The 17,177-nt window shown below is 67.4% G+C and overlaps 1 protein-coding gene across 5 annotated transcripts; it reads left to right on the top strand.

Annotated features, from left to right (window-relative positions):
* Positions 1 to 818: 818 nt before the first annotated feature.
* Positions 819 to 14,924, top strand: ANO8 (anoctamin 8). 5 transcript variants are annotated; one of them, XM_051769215.1, is made up of 18 exons: positions 819 to 953; positions 3,679 to 3,789; positions 4,396 to 4,528; positions 4,914 to 5,052; positions 5,547 to 5,643; positions 6,139 to 6,255; positions 6,344 to 6,471; positions 6,794 to 6,976; positions 7,089 to 7,241; positions 7,832 to 7,958; positions 8,055 to 8,110; positions 8,441 to 8,515; positions 8,744 to 8,887; positions 9,544 to 10,197; positions 10,834 to 11,025; positions 11,123 to 11,254; positions 11,706 to 11,816; positions 12,236 to 14,924. In XM_051769215.1, exons 1-18 carry the CDS (start codon positions 854 to 856, stop codon positions 12,908 to 12,910), a joined length of 3,327 nt encoding a protein of 1,108 aa, XP_051625175.1. In that variant the 5' UTR covers positions 819 to 853; the 3' UTR covers positions 12,911 to 14,924. The 5 variants fall into 5 exon arrangements, with proteins under 5 accessions (XP_051625175.1, XP_051625176.1, XP_051625177.1 ...); XM_051769216.1 differs by having other exon boundaries at positions 820 to 953; positions 6,815 to 6,976; XM_051769217.1 differs by lacking the exon at positions 819 to 953 and adding an exon at positions 1,683 to 1,786.
* Positions 14,925 to 17,177: the final 2,253 nt, after the last annotated feature.

Raw genomic sequence — 17,177 nt, 5'->3', positions numbered from 1 at the left:
AACTGTCCCCCCCCCCCGCTCCAGCTGAGATCCCAGCGGGGGGAACAGCTCCTGGTGGCACCAACCAGCCGCCCTGGCACCCAGCCCCTGCCCCAAAATAGCCACGGGGGGAGCTCAGGGGGGGTTCAGAGGGACCTGGCACAGGGGTGCCCCCACCCCAATGCCCACAGTGCCGAGGGGGCTCACAGGGTGCACTGGGTGGGCAGGACCCTCCAGCCCGGCGGGGGGGGCTGTGGGGGGTCCCCCACGAGTGTGTGTGGGGGCAGACTGGGGGAGGGGGGGGTCACCCGAAATGTCAGGGGGACATCGCACACCCCGCTCGGGTTACCGGCCCCCCCTCGCTGGGAGCCACCTCGCCCGGGCGTGGTGCCGGGACGGGGGGGGCATTGGGGGGGCACGGGGGGGGCCCTGGGGAGGGGTACGGGGCAACCCCATGGACAGGCAGGGTAAGGGGGGGCTTGGGGGTACAGGGGGGGATTGAGGGGGGGACGGATGCAGGGGATGTGGGGTAGCCCCGAGGTGGGTGGGGGGATGCTGGGGGGACACGGGGTAACCCCGAGTGTGGGGGGGACACCGGGGGGCCACGACGCTCCTCTGAACGGGCTGAGCCGCCCCCCCGCTCCCCCCACGACCCCCCCACGGGGCGCGGCCGGACACGCGTGGCCGGTGCGACCGGCGCTGGGGAGACGGCGGCCAACCAGAGCATTAAAGGGGCCGGGAGCTCTCGGGCTCCGCTCCGCCGCCTTTGTCCCTCCTCCCGCCCGGCACCGGCGGCACCGGCGGCGGCACCGGCGGCCCCGGCGGCCCCGGCGGCCCCAATGCACCGGCCCCCGCCGCCGCCGAGCCCCGCACCATGCCCGAGCCGGCGGCCGCAGCGCAGGACGGCGACCGGCCCCGGCGGGCCCCGGCCGGGGAGGAGCGAACGGAACCGGCGGCCCCCACCGGCGTCCTGGGTACGGGGGAACCGGGCGGAGACCGGGGCGGATTGGGGGGGACTGAGGGGGGGGGTGGGGGGCTGCGGGCGGCGGCGGGAGGGACGCGGGGGGGACGGGGAGGGCGGGGGGGGGGCAGCTCCCTGCGGCTCGCTGCGGATGTCGGCCGGGATGCGGCTCGCCGGGACGGCGGAGGGGGGCCGGTGCTCGCGGCGGGGCTCCGAGCATCCCCCCGGGACAGCTCCGTGTGCCACCCCCGGGGGTCCCGCGCCGGGGCGGGGGGGTCTGCGGTTCTCTGGGGATGGCTGCTGTGCGTGTGTGTCCCCCCGGGACAGCTCCGTGCCCCCCGGGATGGGCTCCACGTGCAGCTCCGCGTCCCCCACGCACCGGTGACCACCCCAGCACCGCGTCCGCGCACCCCCCGTGTCACCCCCCACCCCAGGAAGGTCTTTTTGCTCCCCCACCCACCCCGGACAGGCCGGTGTCCCCCCCCCCCGACCAGCTTCGTACCCCCAGGGCAGAGGGGTGGTGCAGGGCGGAGGCTTTGGGTTGGGGGTCCCCAAGCTGTCACTGGGGTCCCCCCCCCCGTGGCGCTGGGCCAGGTGACACCCCCCAGGTTGGGGGTCCGCGTGGCGGGGTCGGGCTGGGGGAGGGTAGGCAGGGCCTGCTGCCCGCCGTGCCACCGAGCGGGACTCCCGCCTGGGGGTGGGTGACCCACTTCGTGCCCCCCCCCGGGACGCGGCCGCTCCCCCGAACGCTCCGTGCCCGGCGGCCGCGGGCTCCGCTCGGCGGCGGGGCCGTGCCCGAACCCGCCACGCTGCTGCAGCTCCGGTGACCTTATCCCGGGAGCCAAGGTGAGCGGCACCGCCGGCGGGCCGGGGCACGGGGGGCCGCGGGGACCGGCGGGGACACCCGGGGGGGCACGGCGGGGTGGCACTGGCCGGGACACCGTACCCCGTCCCCACGGAGCCCTCGTGCTGCTTCAGTGGTGAAGCGGGGCCTGAGGGACCCGTGGCCGGAGCGGGACAAAGGTGGGTCACCCCCCAACCCCAGCCTGGGTGGGGGGCCAGGAGAGGCGCTGGGGACCCCTCTTTTCCCATGACCTTGGGCAGGGAAACCCCCCCTGCACCTGCACCCGAGCCCTCGGGGGGGGTGCCCGCCGGGCATTGCCCCGGTTGCCCACGCGTGTGCCGGCGTGGCCGTGCCCAGGGCCGGGCCCCCGTGGTGCCCGGAGCTGCCACCCGTGCCGGGTGCCACCACTCCCGGCGGGACATAAATAATTCAGGGTGGTGAGCTCAGCCCGCCGGCGTCACCCGGGGAGCGCTGCCACGGCCACCGGTGCTCTGTGCCCGCCTGGCACCGGGGGACACAGCACCTCGGGACACAGCACCCCGGGACACAGCACCCCGGGACACAGCACCCCGGGACTCGGGCACCCCAGCACCCCCGGTACCCAAATAACCCAGTGCTCAGGCTCCTCAGCACCCTGGTACCCTGGTAGCCCGGCACCCCAACACCCTGGCATCTCAGCACCCCGGCACCCTGGCACACTGGTTCCTCAGCACCCCAGCACCCTGTGCCCACCCAGCACCCTGTGCCCACCCAGCACCCCCCAGCAGCGCAGGGCAGGACACGGCCATGCCCAGGGTGCCAGACCAGTCCCCCTCCGGGGGTGGCAGCCTGGCATGGCAGCCTGGCTCTGTCCCCAACTCCCACCCACAGAGCCGGGACAGGGCGGCCTTTCAGAGCCCGGCAGCTCAGGCGATGAGTTTGGGAGGTCTCAGCCCGGCCGGGGGGGTCCTGGCGGGTCAGGAGGTGCCCGGAGTTGGGGTGTCCGGAGTTGGGGTGCCCGGAGTTGGGGTGCGTTCCCTGGGACGAGCTGCCGGAACAGGTTTGGCATTTCCTGTTTTTCCGGAACCCGGGGACCTTCCCAGCCCTGGGGCAGTTGGACATCCCGTGACATCCCCTGGGCAGCGCTGGCTGAGGAGGGGACACTGAGGCAGGGACGGGGCTGGCCTGGGAGAAACGGGGTCCTGCGGGACCCCAGCACCGTTGGAAGCCCCATCCTGCCATCCCGGGGCAGGATTTTGGGATGTCCCTTGTCCCCACCCGCCCCAGGAGGTGCGATGGGGACACTGGGCTCGGGGCCCGCGTGTCCCAGCGGTGTGGCCCCCCCAGAGTGGGACAGGGGCCGTGTCCCGGTGCTGGCACCCGCCGGGGACTGTGGGGACCGTCCCCATCCCACCTCCCCGCGGCGGCGCGGGGCCTCCCCGGGTTTCCATGGAGACCAGCTGCTTTTTCGACATCCCCATTTTTCCTGCGGTTTTCCATCTCTCGGAGCCGCGGCCCTGCCGGATCCCGGCCCCGCCGAGGGGCTGCGGGCAGAGGTGAGCGCTTTTGGGGGGGCTGCAGGGGGGCACCCCGGGACGTCCCGCGGCACCGGCACCCCGGGGGTGCCAGGACGCGCTGGCGGCTCCTCCCCGGCAGCTGTCGGGGCTGTTTTTGGGCACCCGGGGCTGTTTTGGGCACCCGCAGCCGCCGAAGGAGAAACCTGAGCCCGGGGCAGCGTCACCGGGAGCGGGGCCGTGACCTCCGGCCACGGCCGCGCCGGGGACAGCCGGGGACAAGCCGGGGGTCCCCGCCCCGTGACTCATCGGGGATCGGGATCTGGTTCCCAGGGATGTGTGTGTGGGGGGGATACCCCCCAGGATCCCGCGGCTGCTCATCCCTTCCCTCCCCCCGGCAGATAAACTCTTCGGGAAGCGGCTGCTCCAGGCCGGGCGTTACATCATGTCCCACAAGGCCTGGATGAAGACGGTGCCCACGGAGAACTGCGACGTGCTCATGACCTTCCCGGGTAGGGACGTGCCCGGGGAACCCGGGAGACCTGGAGCACCCGGGGGGGGCAGCAGGGGCGGGGGGTGTGGGATGTGGGGAGGGATGGGGACAGGGAACACGGGGAGGGCTGTGGGGAGGGATGGGGACAGGGAACACGGGGAGGGCTGTGGGATGTGGGGAGGGAGGGGGAAGCTGGGCAGGGGTGAGAATGTGGGGATGGATGAGGGACACGGGGAGGGATGGGAGCGTGGGGAGGGATGTGGGATGTGGGGATGGAGGGGGGACGTGGAGAGCAAAGGGGTTGTTGGGGAGGGATACGAGACACAGGGAATGATGGGGGGGTGAGGAGGAGTGGGGAGCAGGATGGGGACATGGGGAGGGGTGGGGGATGTGGGAAAGGATGGAAATCAGGATGGGGACTGGGATGGGAATGTGGGAAGTGATGGGGGCCATGGGGAGAGACAGGGATGTGGGAAGCCACTGAGGACTTATGGAGTGATGGGAGAGCAGGATGAGGGAGGGACACGGGGAGGGACGGGGGTTTCTGGAGGGGTGGGGATTGGGATGGGGCCCAGGATGGGGCCCTGGGGAGGGCTGTGGGCCCGTGCTGATGGTCCCCCCACAGACACCACGGACGACCACACTCTGCTGTGGCTGCTGAACCACATCCGCCTGGGCATCCCCGAGCTCATCGTGCAGGTCCGGCACCACAAGCACACGCGGGTCTACGCCTTCTTCGTCACCGCCACCTACGAGAGGTGGGATCCCTGTGCCCCCCTGGCCCCTCAGTCAGTCCCAGATGTGTCCCCTTGGCCATGTCCCAGCCGTGTCCCCTTGGCTGTGTCCCATCCATGTCCCAGCCGTGTCCCAGCCGTGTCCCATCCGTGCCCCATCCGTGTCCCCAGCCATGTCCCAGCCGTGTCCCAGCCATGTCCCCTTGGCCGTGTCTCAGCCATGTCCCAGCCGTGTCCCCAGCCGTGTCCCAGCCGTGTCCCTGTCCCCAGCCGTGTCCCAGCCATGTCCCAGCCGTGTCTCAGCCATGTCCCAGTCATGTCCCAGTCATGTCCCAGCCATGTCCCAGCCGTGTCCCAGCCGTGTCCCAGCCATGTCCCAGCCGTGTCCCAGCCGTGTCCCTGTCCCCAGTTTGCTGCGCGGGGCGGACGAGATCGGGCTGCGGAAGCCGGTGAAGGCGGAGTTTGGGGGCGGGATGAGGAGCTTCTCGTGCGAGGAGGATTACATCTACGAGAACATCGAGAACGAGCTCTACTTCTTCACCTCTCAGGTGGGACACGCGGGGATGGGGCGGGACACGGGGGGGGGGGGCCGGGCAGGGATGTGGGAATGCAGGGATGGGGGGACACAGGGATTCTTGGCAGGGGTACGGGGATGTGGGGCAAGGAGGTGGGGTACAGGGGTCTGGGGATGTTGAGCAGGGATGCAGGGCAAGGATACAGGGGTGCAGGGATACAGGGGTGTGGGGATGCCAGGCAGGGATGCAGGGATTTGGGGATGTAGGAATGCAGGGATGCAGGGATATGGGGATATAGGAATGCAGGGATGCAGGGATATGGGGATGCAGGGACGTGGGGCAGGGAAGGTAGGTCCTCTCCCCCTCCCCAGGGAATTAGGGAGCCCCATCCCAGCTGGAGACTGACCCAGCCATCCCCTGAGCTGGGGACAAGGCGGGACAGGGAGGGGACAGGACAGGGACAGGGACAGGGACAGGGACAGGGATCGGGACCATCCCCGGGATCTGAAGCCTCGGTGGTGCCGCAGGAACGGCAAAACATCATCAGGTACTGGCTGGAGAACCTGCGGGCCAAGCAGGGGGAGGCCCTGCACAACATCCACTTCCTCGAGGGACAGCCCATCAGTGAGTACGGCACGGCAGGGCACGGCAGGGCACCACAGGGCACCTCCATGGCACTGCATGGCACTTCCATGGCACCTCCATGGCACCACAGGGCACCACAGGGCCCCTCCATGGCACTGCATGGCACTTCTATGGCACTTCCATGGCACTTCCATGGCACTTCCGTGGCACTCCCATGGCACTGCGTGGCACCAGCACGGCACAGCAGTCCCCCCCCCCCACTGCCGCACTCCCCCTGCCCACGGGGCTGTGCCACGGAGGCCCCAGGGGCCACCAGCCCCCCAAGGGTCCCCTGTCACCCCGTGTCCCCCTCCCCGTGCCCGTGTGCCAGCAGGGCGGGGGGCACACGGTGGGCACAGAGCCCTGACCTGCCACGGTCACCCCACTGTCCCTGCCCCTGGGGGGGGCCTCCAGGGCTGTGTGGGGTCCCAGGAGGGTCCGGGGGGGTGGGCTGGCAGTGTCCCTGCTGCCCCTGACGCCGTGTCCCCGGCGCAGTCCCGGAGCTGGCGGCCCGGGGGGTCATCCAGCAGGTTTTCCCGCTGCACGAGCAGAGGATCCTCAAGAGGCTGATGAAGTCCTGGGTGCAGGCGGTGTGCGAGGCCCAGCCCCTCGGTGAGACATCGGGGGGGGGCACAAAAGAGGGGGCTGGGGGTCCCAGCCCCGCTCACCCCCCCCTCGTGTGTGTGTCCCCCCCCCCCAGATGACATCTGTGACTATTTTGGGGTGAAAATCGCCATGTACTTCGCCTGGCTGGGCTTCTACACCTCGGCCATGGTGTATCCCGCCGTCTTCGGCTCCATCCTCTACACCTTCACCGAGAGCGACCAGGTGAGGGGGGCAGGACATGGGGTTGGTTCCTGGAGGGGGGGTCACGGCAGGGTTTTCACCCTTCCTCGGGGGTTTTGAGCCCCTCCGTGTGGGTTTCCATCCCTCCATGTGGCTATCCATCCCTCCTTGGGGGTTTCCATCCCTCCATGTGGGTTTCCATCCCTCCTCACTCCAGATTTTCCCCACAGTCCTTCAGTCCCGGTGCTGCTGCTGAGCTGGGGGGGCTGCCGAGCCCAGGGGGGGCAGGGGGAGCACCCTGAGGTTCCCCAGGGCTGGGCTGGGGGGGGTTGCCGGGGACGAGAGGGGACCAACCCCGGTGCAGTTGGTTCCCTCCGTCCCTCAGACCAGCCAGGACATCTCCTGCGTGGTCTTTGCCATCTTCAACGTCATCTGGGCCACCCTGTTCCTGGAGGAGTGGAAGCGCCGGGGGGCCGAGTTCGCCTACAAGTGGGGGACCCTGGACACCCCCCCCGAGTCCATCGAGGAGCCCCGGCCCCAGTTCAGGGTGAGGGGAGGGGGAGCCCCTTCCCTGGGGGGTTCCCCAGGGCTCCCACCAGCACTGGGGTCCCAGAGGGCAGGGGGGGTCACAGCTCGTTGTGTCCCCCCCCCCCAATCAGGGCGTTAAGAGGATCAGCCCCGTGACCAGCGCTGAGGAGTTTTATTACCCCCCCTGGAAGCGGCTGCTCTTCCAGTGCCTGGTCAGCCTGCCCGTCTGCCTCGCCTGCCTCACCCTCGTCTTCCTCCTCATGCTCGGCTGCTTCCAGCTCCAGGTGGGTCCTTGTCCCGGCCCTGCCGGGCTGCCCCTGCTCCGGGGTGACCCTGTCCCTGTCCTCACTGTGTCCCTGCTCCTAAACTTGACCCTGATCCTGCCCCAATCCTGAACCTGCCCCTGTCCCCACCCCTGACCCTGACCATGACCCTGGTTGTGTCCCTGGCCCTCAACCCCACCTTGTTCCTGTCCTTGATCCTGACTCTGTCCTTGATCCTAACTCTGTCCTTGTCTCCCTCCCTGTCTCCATCACTGATCCTAATCCTGACTCTGATCCTGTCCCTGCCTCCCACCCTGTCCCCCTCCCCATCCCTTTCCTTGCCCCTGTCCCTGTCCCCATCCCTTTCCTTGCCCCTTATCCTGTTCCTGCCCCTGTCCCATCCCTGCCCCTGTCCCACCCCTGTCCCTGTCCCATCCCTGCCCCTGATCCTGTCCCTGCCCCTGTCCCATCCCTGTCCCTGTCCCCATCCCTGCCCCTGCCCCTGTCCCGTCCCTGCCCCTGTCCCATCCCTGTCCCTGTCCCATCCCTGTCCCTGCCCCTGTCCCGTCCCTGTCCCTGTCCCATCTCTGCCCCTGTCCCCGACCCCACAGGAGTTCGTGCTGAGCATCCAGGAGCTGCCCCGGATCATCCGTTTCCTGCCCAAGATCATCCTGGCCGTCATTGTCACCGCCTGTGACGAGCTCTACAAGAAGGTGGCCTACTGGCTCAATGACATGGGTGCGTGGGGGGGCCCAGGGGGGGGCTCCAGGCAGGGCTGGGAGCCGGGACCACCCCCCTGAGCCCCCCCTGAACCTCCCCCTTTGTGCTTTGCAGAGAACTACCGGCTGCAGAGCGCCTACGAGAAACACCTCATCATCAAAATCGTCCTGGTGAGGGGGGCACGGGGGGCACGGGGGGACTGGAGGGGTCCCAGCAGCCCTTGGTGGGGGACAGAGGGGACTGGGGGGACTGGAGGGGTCCCAGTGGCTCCCTGGGGTGACAGAGGGAATGGGAGGGTTCCCGAGGGGGACAGAGGGGTCCCAGCAGCCCCAGAGGGGCCTGTAAGGGTCCTGTGGGGGACAGGGGTGGCTGGAGGGGACCCACAAACCTCGGGGGGAAGGACAGAGGGGACTGGAAGGGTTCTGGTGGCACTGGGGGCGCAGAGGGGACTGAGGGGTGTTGGTACCCCCCCACACTCATCCCCCTCCCTTCTCCCGCAGTTTCAGTTTGTAAATTCCTACCTGAGTCTTTTCTACATCGGTTTCTACCTCAAAGACATGGAACGGCTGAAGGAGGTGAGGGGCCGTGCCCGGGGCCGGCCCGAGCCCCCCCCCGGCACCGCCCGGACGGACAGACGGATGTCCTCGACCCCGCCCCCCGCCGCTGTCCCCCTGTGCCCTCCCGGGGTGTCCCCCCCGTGCTCCCACCACGGTCCCTGCGGCTGCTCCGCCCCCCGGGGGTCCCCGGTCCCGCTCACGGCGTCTCTCTGTCTGTGTCTGTCTGTTCTTCTGTCCCTTCCGCAGCTCCTGCTCATCTTCTCTCTCTCCCAAAGCCTCGTGCGGCAGCTCAAAGAGGCTCTTCTCCCCTTCATCCTCCTCCACCTCCACCTCTCTCTCATCTTCCTTAAGGGCCTCCTGAGCTTTTGCTGGAGACTGGGAGTATCCAAAGTAGGAGCGGGGAGGGAGGGGCGGGGCATCCCCCTTTGCATCCCACCCCGGGACCCCCCCCCCGGCCCCGGGAGGGACACCGGTGTCCCCATCCCCGGCCGTGCCGCGGCTGGCGGTGGCACCGCTGAGGTCCCACCCCATCAGTTGTCACCGACGGGGCGGTCACAGGAGAGGGGACACCGGGTTTTGGGTGTCCTGCTCTGGCTGCACGACCGCGGGGAGGAGCAGGGACCCCCCCCCGGGATGAGCAGGGACACCGCGGGGACAACAGGGAGGAGCAGGGACCCCACAGGAGGAGTGGGGACCCCGCGGGGAGGACAGGGAGGAGCAGAGACCCCGTGGGGACAGCAGGGAGGAGCAGGGACCCCACAGGAGGAGCAGGGACACTGCAGGGACAACAGGGAGGAGCAGGGACCCCACAGGAGGAGCAGGGACACTGCAGGGACAACAGGGAGGAGCAGGCACCCCGCAGGAGGAGCAGGGACGCCGAGGGGACGACAGGGAAGAGGAGGGACCGCAGAGGAGCGGGGACCCTGCAGGGACGGGGAGGACAGGCAGGAGCAGGGACCCCGCGGGGAGGGGCAGGCGACGGGGATGCCGCCCCTCCCTCCTCCTCCTCCTCCTCCTGCCCCGGGTGACAGCCGCGTCCCCAACAGATGCTGGCCACGCTGCTCATCACGCGGCAGTTCCTGCAGAACGTGCGGGAGGTGTCCCAGCCCCACCTGTACCAGCGGCTGCGCCGCGGGGACCTGAACCTGCGCAGCCTGCGGCAGCTCGCCCACAGCCTGCTCTGCCTGCTCGCCCCCCGCCGCCACCCCCCGCGCCCCCCGGAGGGGCCCCGCGGCGAGAAGAAGTGTCTGAACGGCGGCTGCGGGGTCCCGGAGGAGGAGGAGGAGGAGGAGGAGCGGCGGGAGTCGGACTCGGAGGAGGAGAGCGCGCTGGACTGCGGGCTGAAGCTGAAGAAGGTGAGCTTCGTGGAGCGGGCGGAGCGGCGCGGGGAGCCCGGCGGCGCCGAGGACGAGCCTTTCCTCGAGGAGGGCAGTCCCACCATGGTGGAGAAGGGCATGGACCCCGCCGCCGTCTTCGAGCTCTGCGAGGACGACGACGAGGCCGAAGGGCCCCCCGGGAGCCCGGCGAGGGCGGCGGAGCCGGCGGTGGTGCCGCGGCCCGGCCGCAGGAGGCGGGAGGAGGAGGACGGGGAGGAGGAAGGGCGGAGGCGCAACCGGGCGTCGTGGATCGACCCGCCCGAGGAGGATTACTCCACGCAGCTGACGCAGGCGGAGGTGGAGAGCTGCATGAAGAAGTACGAGGTGAGCCCCCGGGGGGAGCCCCAAATCCCCTCGGCCCGGGCGGGGAAGGACCTGAGGGGGCAACTGCCCGTGGGCCAAGGTGTGCCCGGGTGGGCAGGAGGACAAGGGCACCTGGCTTGGGTCAAAATCAGTGTGGCCACAGGACCAGGGCACTTAAGGCCACACCTTGAGTCCTGGGGTCAGTTTTGAGCCCCTTCAGGACAAGAGAGTCACTGAGGGGCTGGAGAGTGTCCAGGGAAGGGAACGGAGCTGGGGAAGGGGCTGGAGAGTCAATTGTATGAGGAGCAGCTGAGGGAGCTGGGGGGGCTCAGCCCGGAGAAAAGGAGGCTCAGGGGGGACTTCTCACTCTGTCCAACTCTCTGACTCCCGGGGGAGCAGGGGGGGGTCGGGCTCTGCTCCCAGGGAACAAGGGACAGGATGAGAGGGAACAGCCCCAAGTTGTGCCAGGGGAGGATCAGGTTGGATTCGGGGAAATATTCCTTCCTGGAAAGGGTGCTCAGGCACTGGCAGGGGCTGCCCAGGGAGGTTTGGAGTCCCCACTCCTGGAGGTGTGGGGACAAGGGGACAAGGGGCTGGGGGACAAGCTGGGGATGGGGCACGGGGGGTACTCGATGACCTTGGAGCTCTTGTGCCCAGGACACCTTCCAGGACTACCAGGAGATGTTCATCCAGTTCGGGTACGTGGTGCTGTTCTCCTCGGCCTTCCCCCTGGCCGCCGTGTGCGCCCTGGTCAACAACGTCATCGAGATCCGCAGCGACGCCTTCAAGCTCTGCACGGGGCTGCAGAGACCCTTCGGCCAGCGCGTCGAGAGCATCGGCCAGTGGCAGGTGGGCTGAGGGGCCGGGGGGCTCTGAGGGGCTCCGGGGGGGCTCCCAGGGGGGCTCAGCCCCCGGGGGCTCACCCCGGGCACCGCTGCTCTTGCAGAAGGTGATGGAGGCCATGGGCGTCCTGGCCATCGTGGTCAACTGTTACCTGATCGCCCAGTGTGGGCAGCTCCAGAGGCTCTTCCCGTGGCTCAGCCCCGAGGGAGCCATCATCTCCGTGGTGGTGCTGGAGGTACGGAATTGGCGCCGGGATTCACGGCCGGGGGTTTGTGCAGGGTCTCCCCGGGCGGTGCCGGGGTGTGGTCATGGCCCAGGCATCCCACAGATCTTCCCTTCCCTTCCTCTCTACTCGCATATTTGGACATGAACATCCCTGGACATGAACATCCCTGGACGTGTTCATCCCTGGGCATGTTCATCCCCCACAGGCCCATCCCGCTCGTGCCATGCACATGCCTGGATAGTCACATCCCTGAGCAGGCAAATCCCTGGAAACCCACCCCCCCGACGTGTCCATCCCACACATGCACATCCCTGGACACGTTCCCTGCAGGCAGCTCGTGGGGTGGGGTCTGGAATCCCCCCCTGCTGTTATTGTAGGGTCTCCCCGTTCCCCACGGGGTGGGATTTCGGAGAGGGTGGCAGTGCCAGGGGAGCTCAGCCCGATCCGTGTGCCCCCACAGCACTTCGCCCTGTTCCTGAAGTACATCATCCAGGTGGCCATTCCCGACATTCCCGCCTGGGTGGCCGAGGAGATGGCCAAGCTGGAATACCAGCGGCGAGAGGCCTTCAAGGTGGGTGGGGCTGGGATGGGACCCTGCTCGGGGCTGGGCACGGGGCTGGGACCCCTGAACCAGGGCCAGGGGGGTCCCCGAGGTGTCCCTGAGGCCACTGGGCTCTGCGAGGTGTCACCAGGTCCAGGGGGACCCCCGAGGTGTCCCCGGACCTGGTGGGACCCCTGAGGTGTCCCTGGACCTGGTGGGACCCCTGAGGTGTCCCTGGACCTGGTGGGCTCCCCGGGGTGTTTCCAGGGCCAGTGGGTTCCCCGAGGTGTTTCCAGGGATGGGTGGGCTGCTCCCCAGGGTGTCCCTGGACCTGGTGGGTTCCCGGGGTGTCCCCGGACCTGGTGGGCTCCCCGAGGCACTCCTGGGGTGGGAGGGCTCCCCGGCGTGTCCCGGTGGCCGCCCCGGGGCTGATGCGCTCCCGTCGGCAGAAGCACGAGCGGCAGGCGCAGCACCACTTCCAGCAGCAGCAGCGGCGCAAGCGGGAGGAGGAGGAGCGGCAGCGCCACGCCGAGTACCAGGCGCGGAAGGAGCGCGAATCCAGCCGGGATGAGGCCAAGCCCGAGGCCGCCGGGCAGGACCCGGCCCACGAGAAGAGCCAGAGCAAAGGGAAGGGCTCCGGGGGCTCCTCGCACGGCTCCGACAAGCCCAAGCGCCCCAGCTCCCTCCTGGCCACCAACAACGTGATGAAGCTGAAGCAGATCATCCCCCTGCAGGGCAAGTTCCTGTCGGGGGGGGCCGGCGCCGGCGGCACGGCCACCGCCAGGTCCCCGCAGTCGCCCACGGGCAGCGAGAACAAGCTGCCCGGATTCCTCAGCTTCAAGTTCCTCAAATCCCCGGAGACTAAGCGGGACGCGGGCACCGAGAAGGTCCAGTCCCCCACCAAGCCATTCAACCCCGGCAAGCTCTTCAACTTCGGCAAGTCCGAAGGGGCCGCGGGCAACGGCGGCACGGCCGGGGCATCGCCCCAGCCCCGGCCCGGCCCCTCGGCGGACCCCGAGCGCTCGGTGCCCAGCAAGTCCCACCTCAACGGGGCTGCGGAGGAGGGGGGCCGGGAGGAGCCGGAGAGCCGGGCGGAGGAGGAGAGCGGCGGTTATAGGCTCTAACCGGGGCTTTCGGGGGGCCGGGAGCGCGGGGGGCCGCCCGCTCGCTCCTCCGGGCAGCCGTGGCCATCGGCAGCCTCTCGCCCCCCCTGGCCGCCCCCCCGCTCGGGGCCGGGCCGAGCCCACCGGCCGCCAGCCCCTCGCTCTGCCCCGGCCCCCTCTGCTGCGTCCCCTCGTGCCCCCCCGGCCCCTCCGCCGGGACCCGCTGCCACCCCGGACCCCGCGCCGAGGATCCCTGAGCGGCGGCGCGGATGGAGCGTCCCGGCGGCTTTCCGTGCCCGCGGGTGGGAGTTATCCCGGTGTGGCCTCGCGCCGCTCCCGGACCCTGCGGGGCCGCCCGCCGGGAGGGTCGGGATTCCCGGGATCGGCGGCCAGAGGAGCCCGATTCAGCCGTGCCTACACCCCCTGCCCTCCGGCCATGGCACCGTGCCCTGCTCCGTCCCGCTCCCGCCGCCTCCGCCCCGGATCCTTCCCGGCACCGGGACCTTCTCCTGCCGCGGGATGGAGCGGGACGAGCAGCGGCCCCCCGGCCCCCCCCCGCACGGGCAGCGTTTCTTGCACTAAAACCCAACCAAACCCCGGCGCCGGTGACTTTCTCCTCCTTCAGCCGGGGGTTGGCACCGGCCGCGACCCCCGGGACTGCAACGTGAGCCGGGCCGGGCCCTCCCCATCTCCAGTTTCGTATTCCCTGGAATTATTTCGCAATAAGGCGCTCGCACGCGCGGAGGTCGCGCCGGAGCCCGGGAGAAGGAAGGGGCTGGGACGGGGAGGGGGGTGGGAGCCGCTTCGCCGCCGCCGGGGGAAGGTTTTGCCGGATTTGCGTCGCCGGGTCTGGACTTGGAGCTTCCCGAGCCTTGTCCGTGCTGGGAGGGGGGGTCCCGGCTCCCCCTTCCTGCTTTGCTGCGGCTCTGCTTCGCTTTCGGGGCCGGGCCGGGGCGGTGGCACCTCGCAGGTGACCCGGGTGGGGACACCCAGCCCTGTCGCTGCCCCCCCGGCCCTCGCCACCAGCTCCGCTCCGCCCGCAGCCGCCCACATTCCCAAAGGGAGCCGGGGAAAGGGGAGGGGGCTGCCGGGGGTCACCCCTTCACTGTGCCTGGCCCAGGCGGGGGGGCTGAGCCCCCCTTCTCCCCCCACCCCCACCCCCCCCCAAAAAACAAATCCCCCAGGCCTGGGCTGCAGAAAACGTCAGGTTGGATTTTCCCCGCCGCCTCTTTCCAGAATTCACGGAAATTTCAGTTTTTGGGGGGTCTAAAGAAGCCATTTTATACAGCAATAAGGGCAGGAGAGGGCCGAGGCTCCGCCTGCTGCTCCGCTGCCGAGGGAACAGCGCAGGGAGATGTTTTCCAGGGAAAAGGGCTCCCCCCTGGGAGCTGGGGACACCCCGGAGCTTTGCTGTGCCTGGAACGGGGGGCCAGGAGGGCTCCGGGCCCTCCTCACCCTCCCACACGCGGGGGACGCAAGGAGAGGAGGAGGAGGGAGATTCTGGGGTGAAGCCCGGGAAAAGGGAGCACTGGGAGCACTGGGAGCACCGGGAGCACTGGGAGCACTGGGCCCAAAGCTCCCCGAGAGCAGGGAGGGGTCGGGCCGCTCTCCCTCCCTCCCTCCCTCCATTCCACCGAGTTTTCCTGCTCTGCCGCTCCCAAAAAACACCCGCTGGGCTTCAAGGGAATGACACCGATCCCGTTTCCCTCCCGAGGGAACCCATCCCGGCTCCGTCCCTCCCTCCCGGAGGGGAGGGCAGGGCCCCGCCCGGGGCACTCGGAACCCTTTCCCTCTCCAAAGTGTCTCCCTGGCTGGAATGTGGCTCCGGGGGCAGCGGCTGCGCAGGGGAGGGAAGGATTGGGACGGTTGGTTGGTCTTTTTTTTTGTTTTTGTTTTGTTTCGTTCTGTTTTCCTTCGCGTTTGGATTTCTGTAGGAATTCAAAGGAAAGGAAAGGGGGTTATTTATTTCTTTTTAATTTATTTTGTCATATTTTTGTAAAACCTGCAGAAATGCAATAAAAATCTATTTCAACAAGCCCGAGGCGTTGGGGTGTCGTTATAATTATCATCAGCACGTTATTATATCGTTATTGTTGTAATTAGTGTGGCTTGCAGGGTGCTCAGGGGATGAGGATCCCTGGGAAAGGCAGGTGGGGACACCACGGACACCCCTCAGGATAAAGCTCCAAGGACAAGCCCCAACCACGCTGGGATCAGAGCAGAGGAAGAATAAAGCAAGTTCTGATGCTCTAAATTCTGCAAATTTATTATACACAGTATCAAACATGGAAGAGTTTAAAAAGAAACGCAAAAAAAAAAAAAAAAAAAAAAGAAAAAAATTCCCATGGCCACGACAATTCCAACCCGGCTGACGGGGGATTCACAGGCACCCCCCAGGGAAAACCCACCTTTTCCAGCCCCAGAGACGAGGTTTGTGCTAAAAACAGAGGAGTGAAGTCGCCAAGAGAGGGTGGAAGGAAGAGACTCCGGATCTTGACGCTGCAAACGGAAAAATCCGGAAAAATCTGGCACTTGGGGATGGTGGAGCTGCTCCTGGAGCTGCTCCTGGACACCCACCCGGGACTGGAATCACCCAAGGAAGGCGGTTAATTAACTCTGAGCTGATTAGTGGATGTGTCTGGGAATGGGCACAAGCCAAGCCCAGCCCAGGGGTGACTCAGCCCAGCCCCTTCCAGGGGGATCAGTCAGCCCAGATCCATCGGGAGCAGCTCCTCCTGCTCCCCCCCAGCCCCTTCCAGGGGGATCAGTCAGCCCAGATCCATCGGGAGCAGCTCCTCCTGCTCCCCCCCAGCCCCTTCCAGGGGGATCAGTCACCCCAGATCCATCGGGAGCAGCTCCTCCTGCTCCCCCCCAGCCCCTTCCAGGGGGATCAGCCACCCCAGATCCATCGGGAGCAGCTCCTCCTGCTCCCCCCCAGCCCCTTCCCACCCTCCTGGACTCGGCCTTGACCGAAGCAGGGAAGAGCCTTTGCCCCCTGAGACCACCCCAGACCTCCAAACCCCAGCAGCCCTGGGCGTGTCTGGAGCAGAATCCCGGGATCTGGCGCTGCAGGACGCAGGAGATCCCGGGATGAGCCGTTCAGGGATGGGGGGGGGGAGTGAAAGGTGCCAAATAAAGTTTCCTTCAGCCAGGAAAACGAGGAAATGGGAAGGAACAAGAGCACAGATCCCCATCCTCGTGCTGCAGGAGGCAGCTCCCAGCGGGATCCACATCCCTGCGGGGCAGGAGAGAGCAGGGACAGTGTGCTCTCCCATCCCAAGGGGAAGGAGAACAGGAGCAGGGGGAAAAGCTGTGGAAAAGCTGTGGGGAACCTCGTGCAGACCCCTCTCCCACGTGGAAACACCCCTGCTCTGACACAGGGCCGGGATTTCCAGCCTCACCAGCCCAACACTCCCTTCCCATCAGCAGAACTGGGAATCCTGCAGAGGTTAAAAGTCACCTCTGGAAGGGTCAGGGCCACCAAGAGGACCTTTGTCAGTCCCTAAACCCACACAATTCCTCCTCATACTGGAGAAACAGGGGGTTGCTGGGAACAGGGAGATCAGTTCCTACTGTCTGGGGACACACCAGGAAAGTTCTGCCTTTGAAAGGGGGTCCTGGAGAACCTGGGAGGTTGGATTTCATCCCCTCGCTCCAAGATGTTCCTCCCTGAGCCCAGGTTTGGTCTTTCCAGCATTCCAATGTTTTTTCCCTGATGGGCTTCACCAGAGCCACGATCCAACCCCCTCTCCTGGCAGCTGCTCCCAAATAAACACAACCCCCTCCTCCTTAAGGGAAAGGATTCCCCCGTTCTTATACGTCCAAAAAATACAATATATAGGACAAAACCTGGGAGGGACCAGCTGGAATCCCCCTGGACACGCTGTCCCACAATCCCTTGGCTGCTGGGAACGTCGTTAATGCAGGAAAATAAATTAGTTTTATTAGTAAAAAAAAAAAAAAAAAAAGACTGGAAATGTAAGTGGGGACAGAGCTGCAGGGTTGGGAAAAAAATCCCAAGGCTCCTTAGCCTTGGCCTTAAGGCCAGTGTCAAACTCCCCAAAAAATAAAGCTTTGAAGTCAAACTTGTCCCAGTTATCCAGGAAAAAAATCAGATTAATATTTCAAAATTTGCCTCCCAGTGAGTCAGGGAATGATGGAACACCCTGAGCTGGAAGGGACCCCCCTGTGTGGGCACATCCCGGTGTTTTGGGGTTGGGAAGGACCCCAGGAGGTCCCTCAGGAAAGTTCCCAAGAGGAGACACCGACGAACCAAACCCAGCCAAGG

The sequence above is a fragment of the Manacus candei genome, unplaced genomic scaffold, assembly GCF_025592945.1.
Source record: "Manacus candei isolate 608988 ecotype Guabito, Panama unplaced genomic scaffold, ASM2559294v1 h1tg000106l, whole genome shotgun sequence".
Classification (NCBI taxonomy): Eukaryota; Metazoa; Chordata; class Aves; order Passeriformes; family Pipridae; genus Manacus; species Manacus candei.
This window is presented reverse-complemented; position numbering and strand designations above follow the sequence as displayed.

Excerpts from the sequence above, each read along its gene's own strand:
- ANO8 (XM_051769213.1), top strand. The coding sequence starts at position 3,025 with ATGTCCCTTGTCCCCACCCGCCCCAGGAGGTGCGATGGGGACACTGGG. Across the intron at positions 5,644-6,138 it reads CCTCGAGGGACAGCCCATCA|TCCCGGAGCTGGCGGCCCGG; the intron begins GTGAGTACGGCA and ends TCCCCGGCGCAG. Across the intron at positions 11,026-11,122 it reads AGAGCATCGGCCAGTGGCAG|AAGGTGATGGAGGCCATGGG; the intron begins GTGGGCTGAGGG and ends CTGCTCTTGCAG.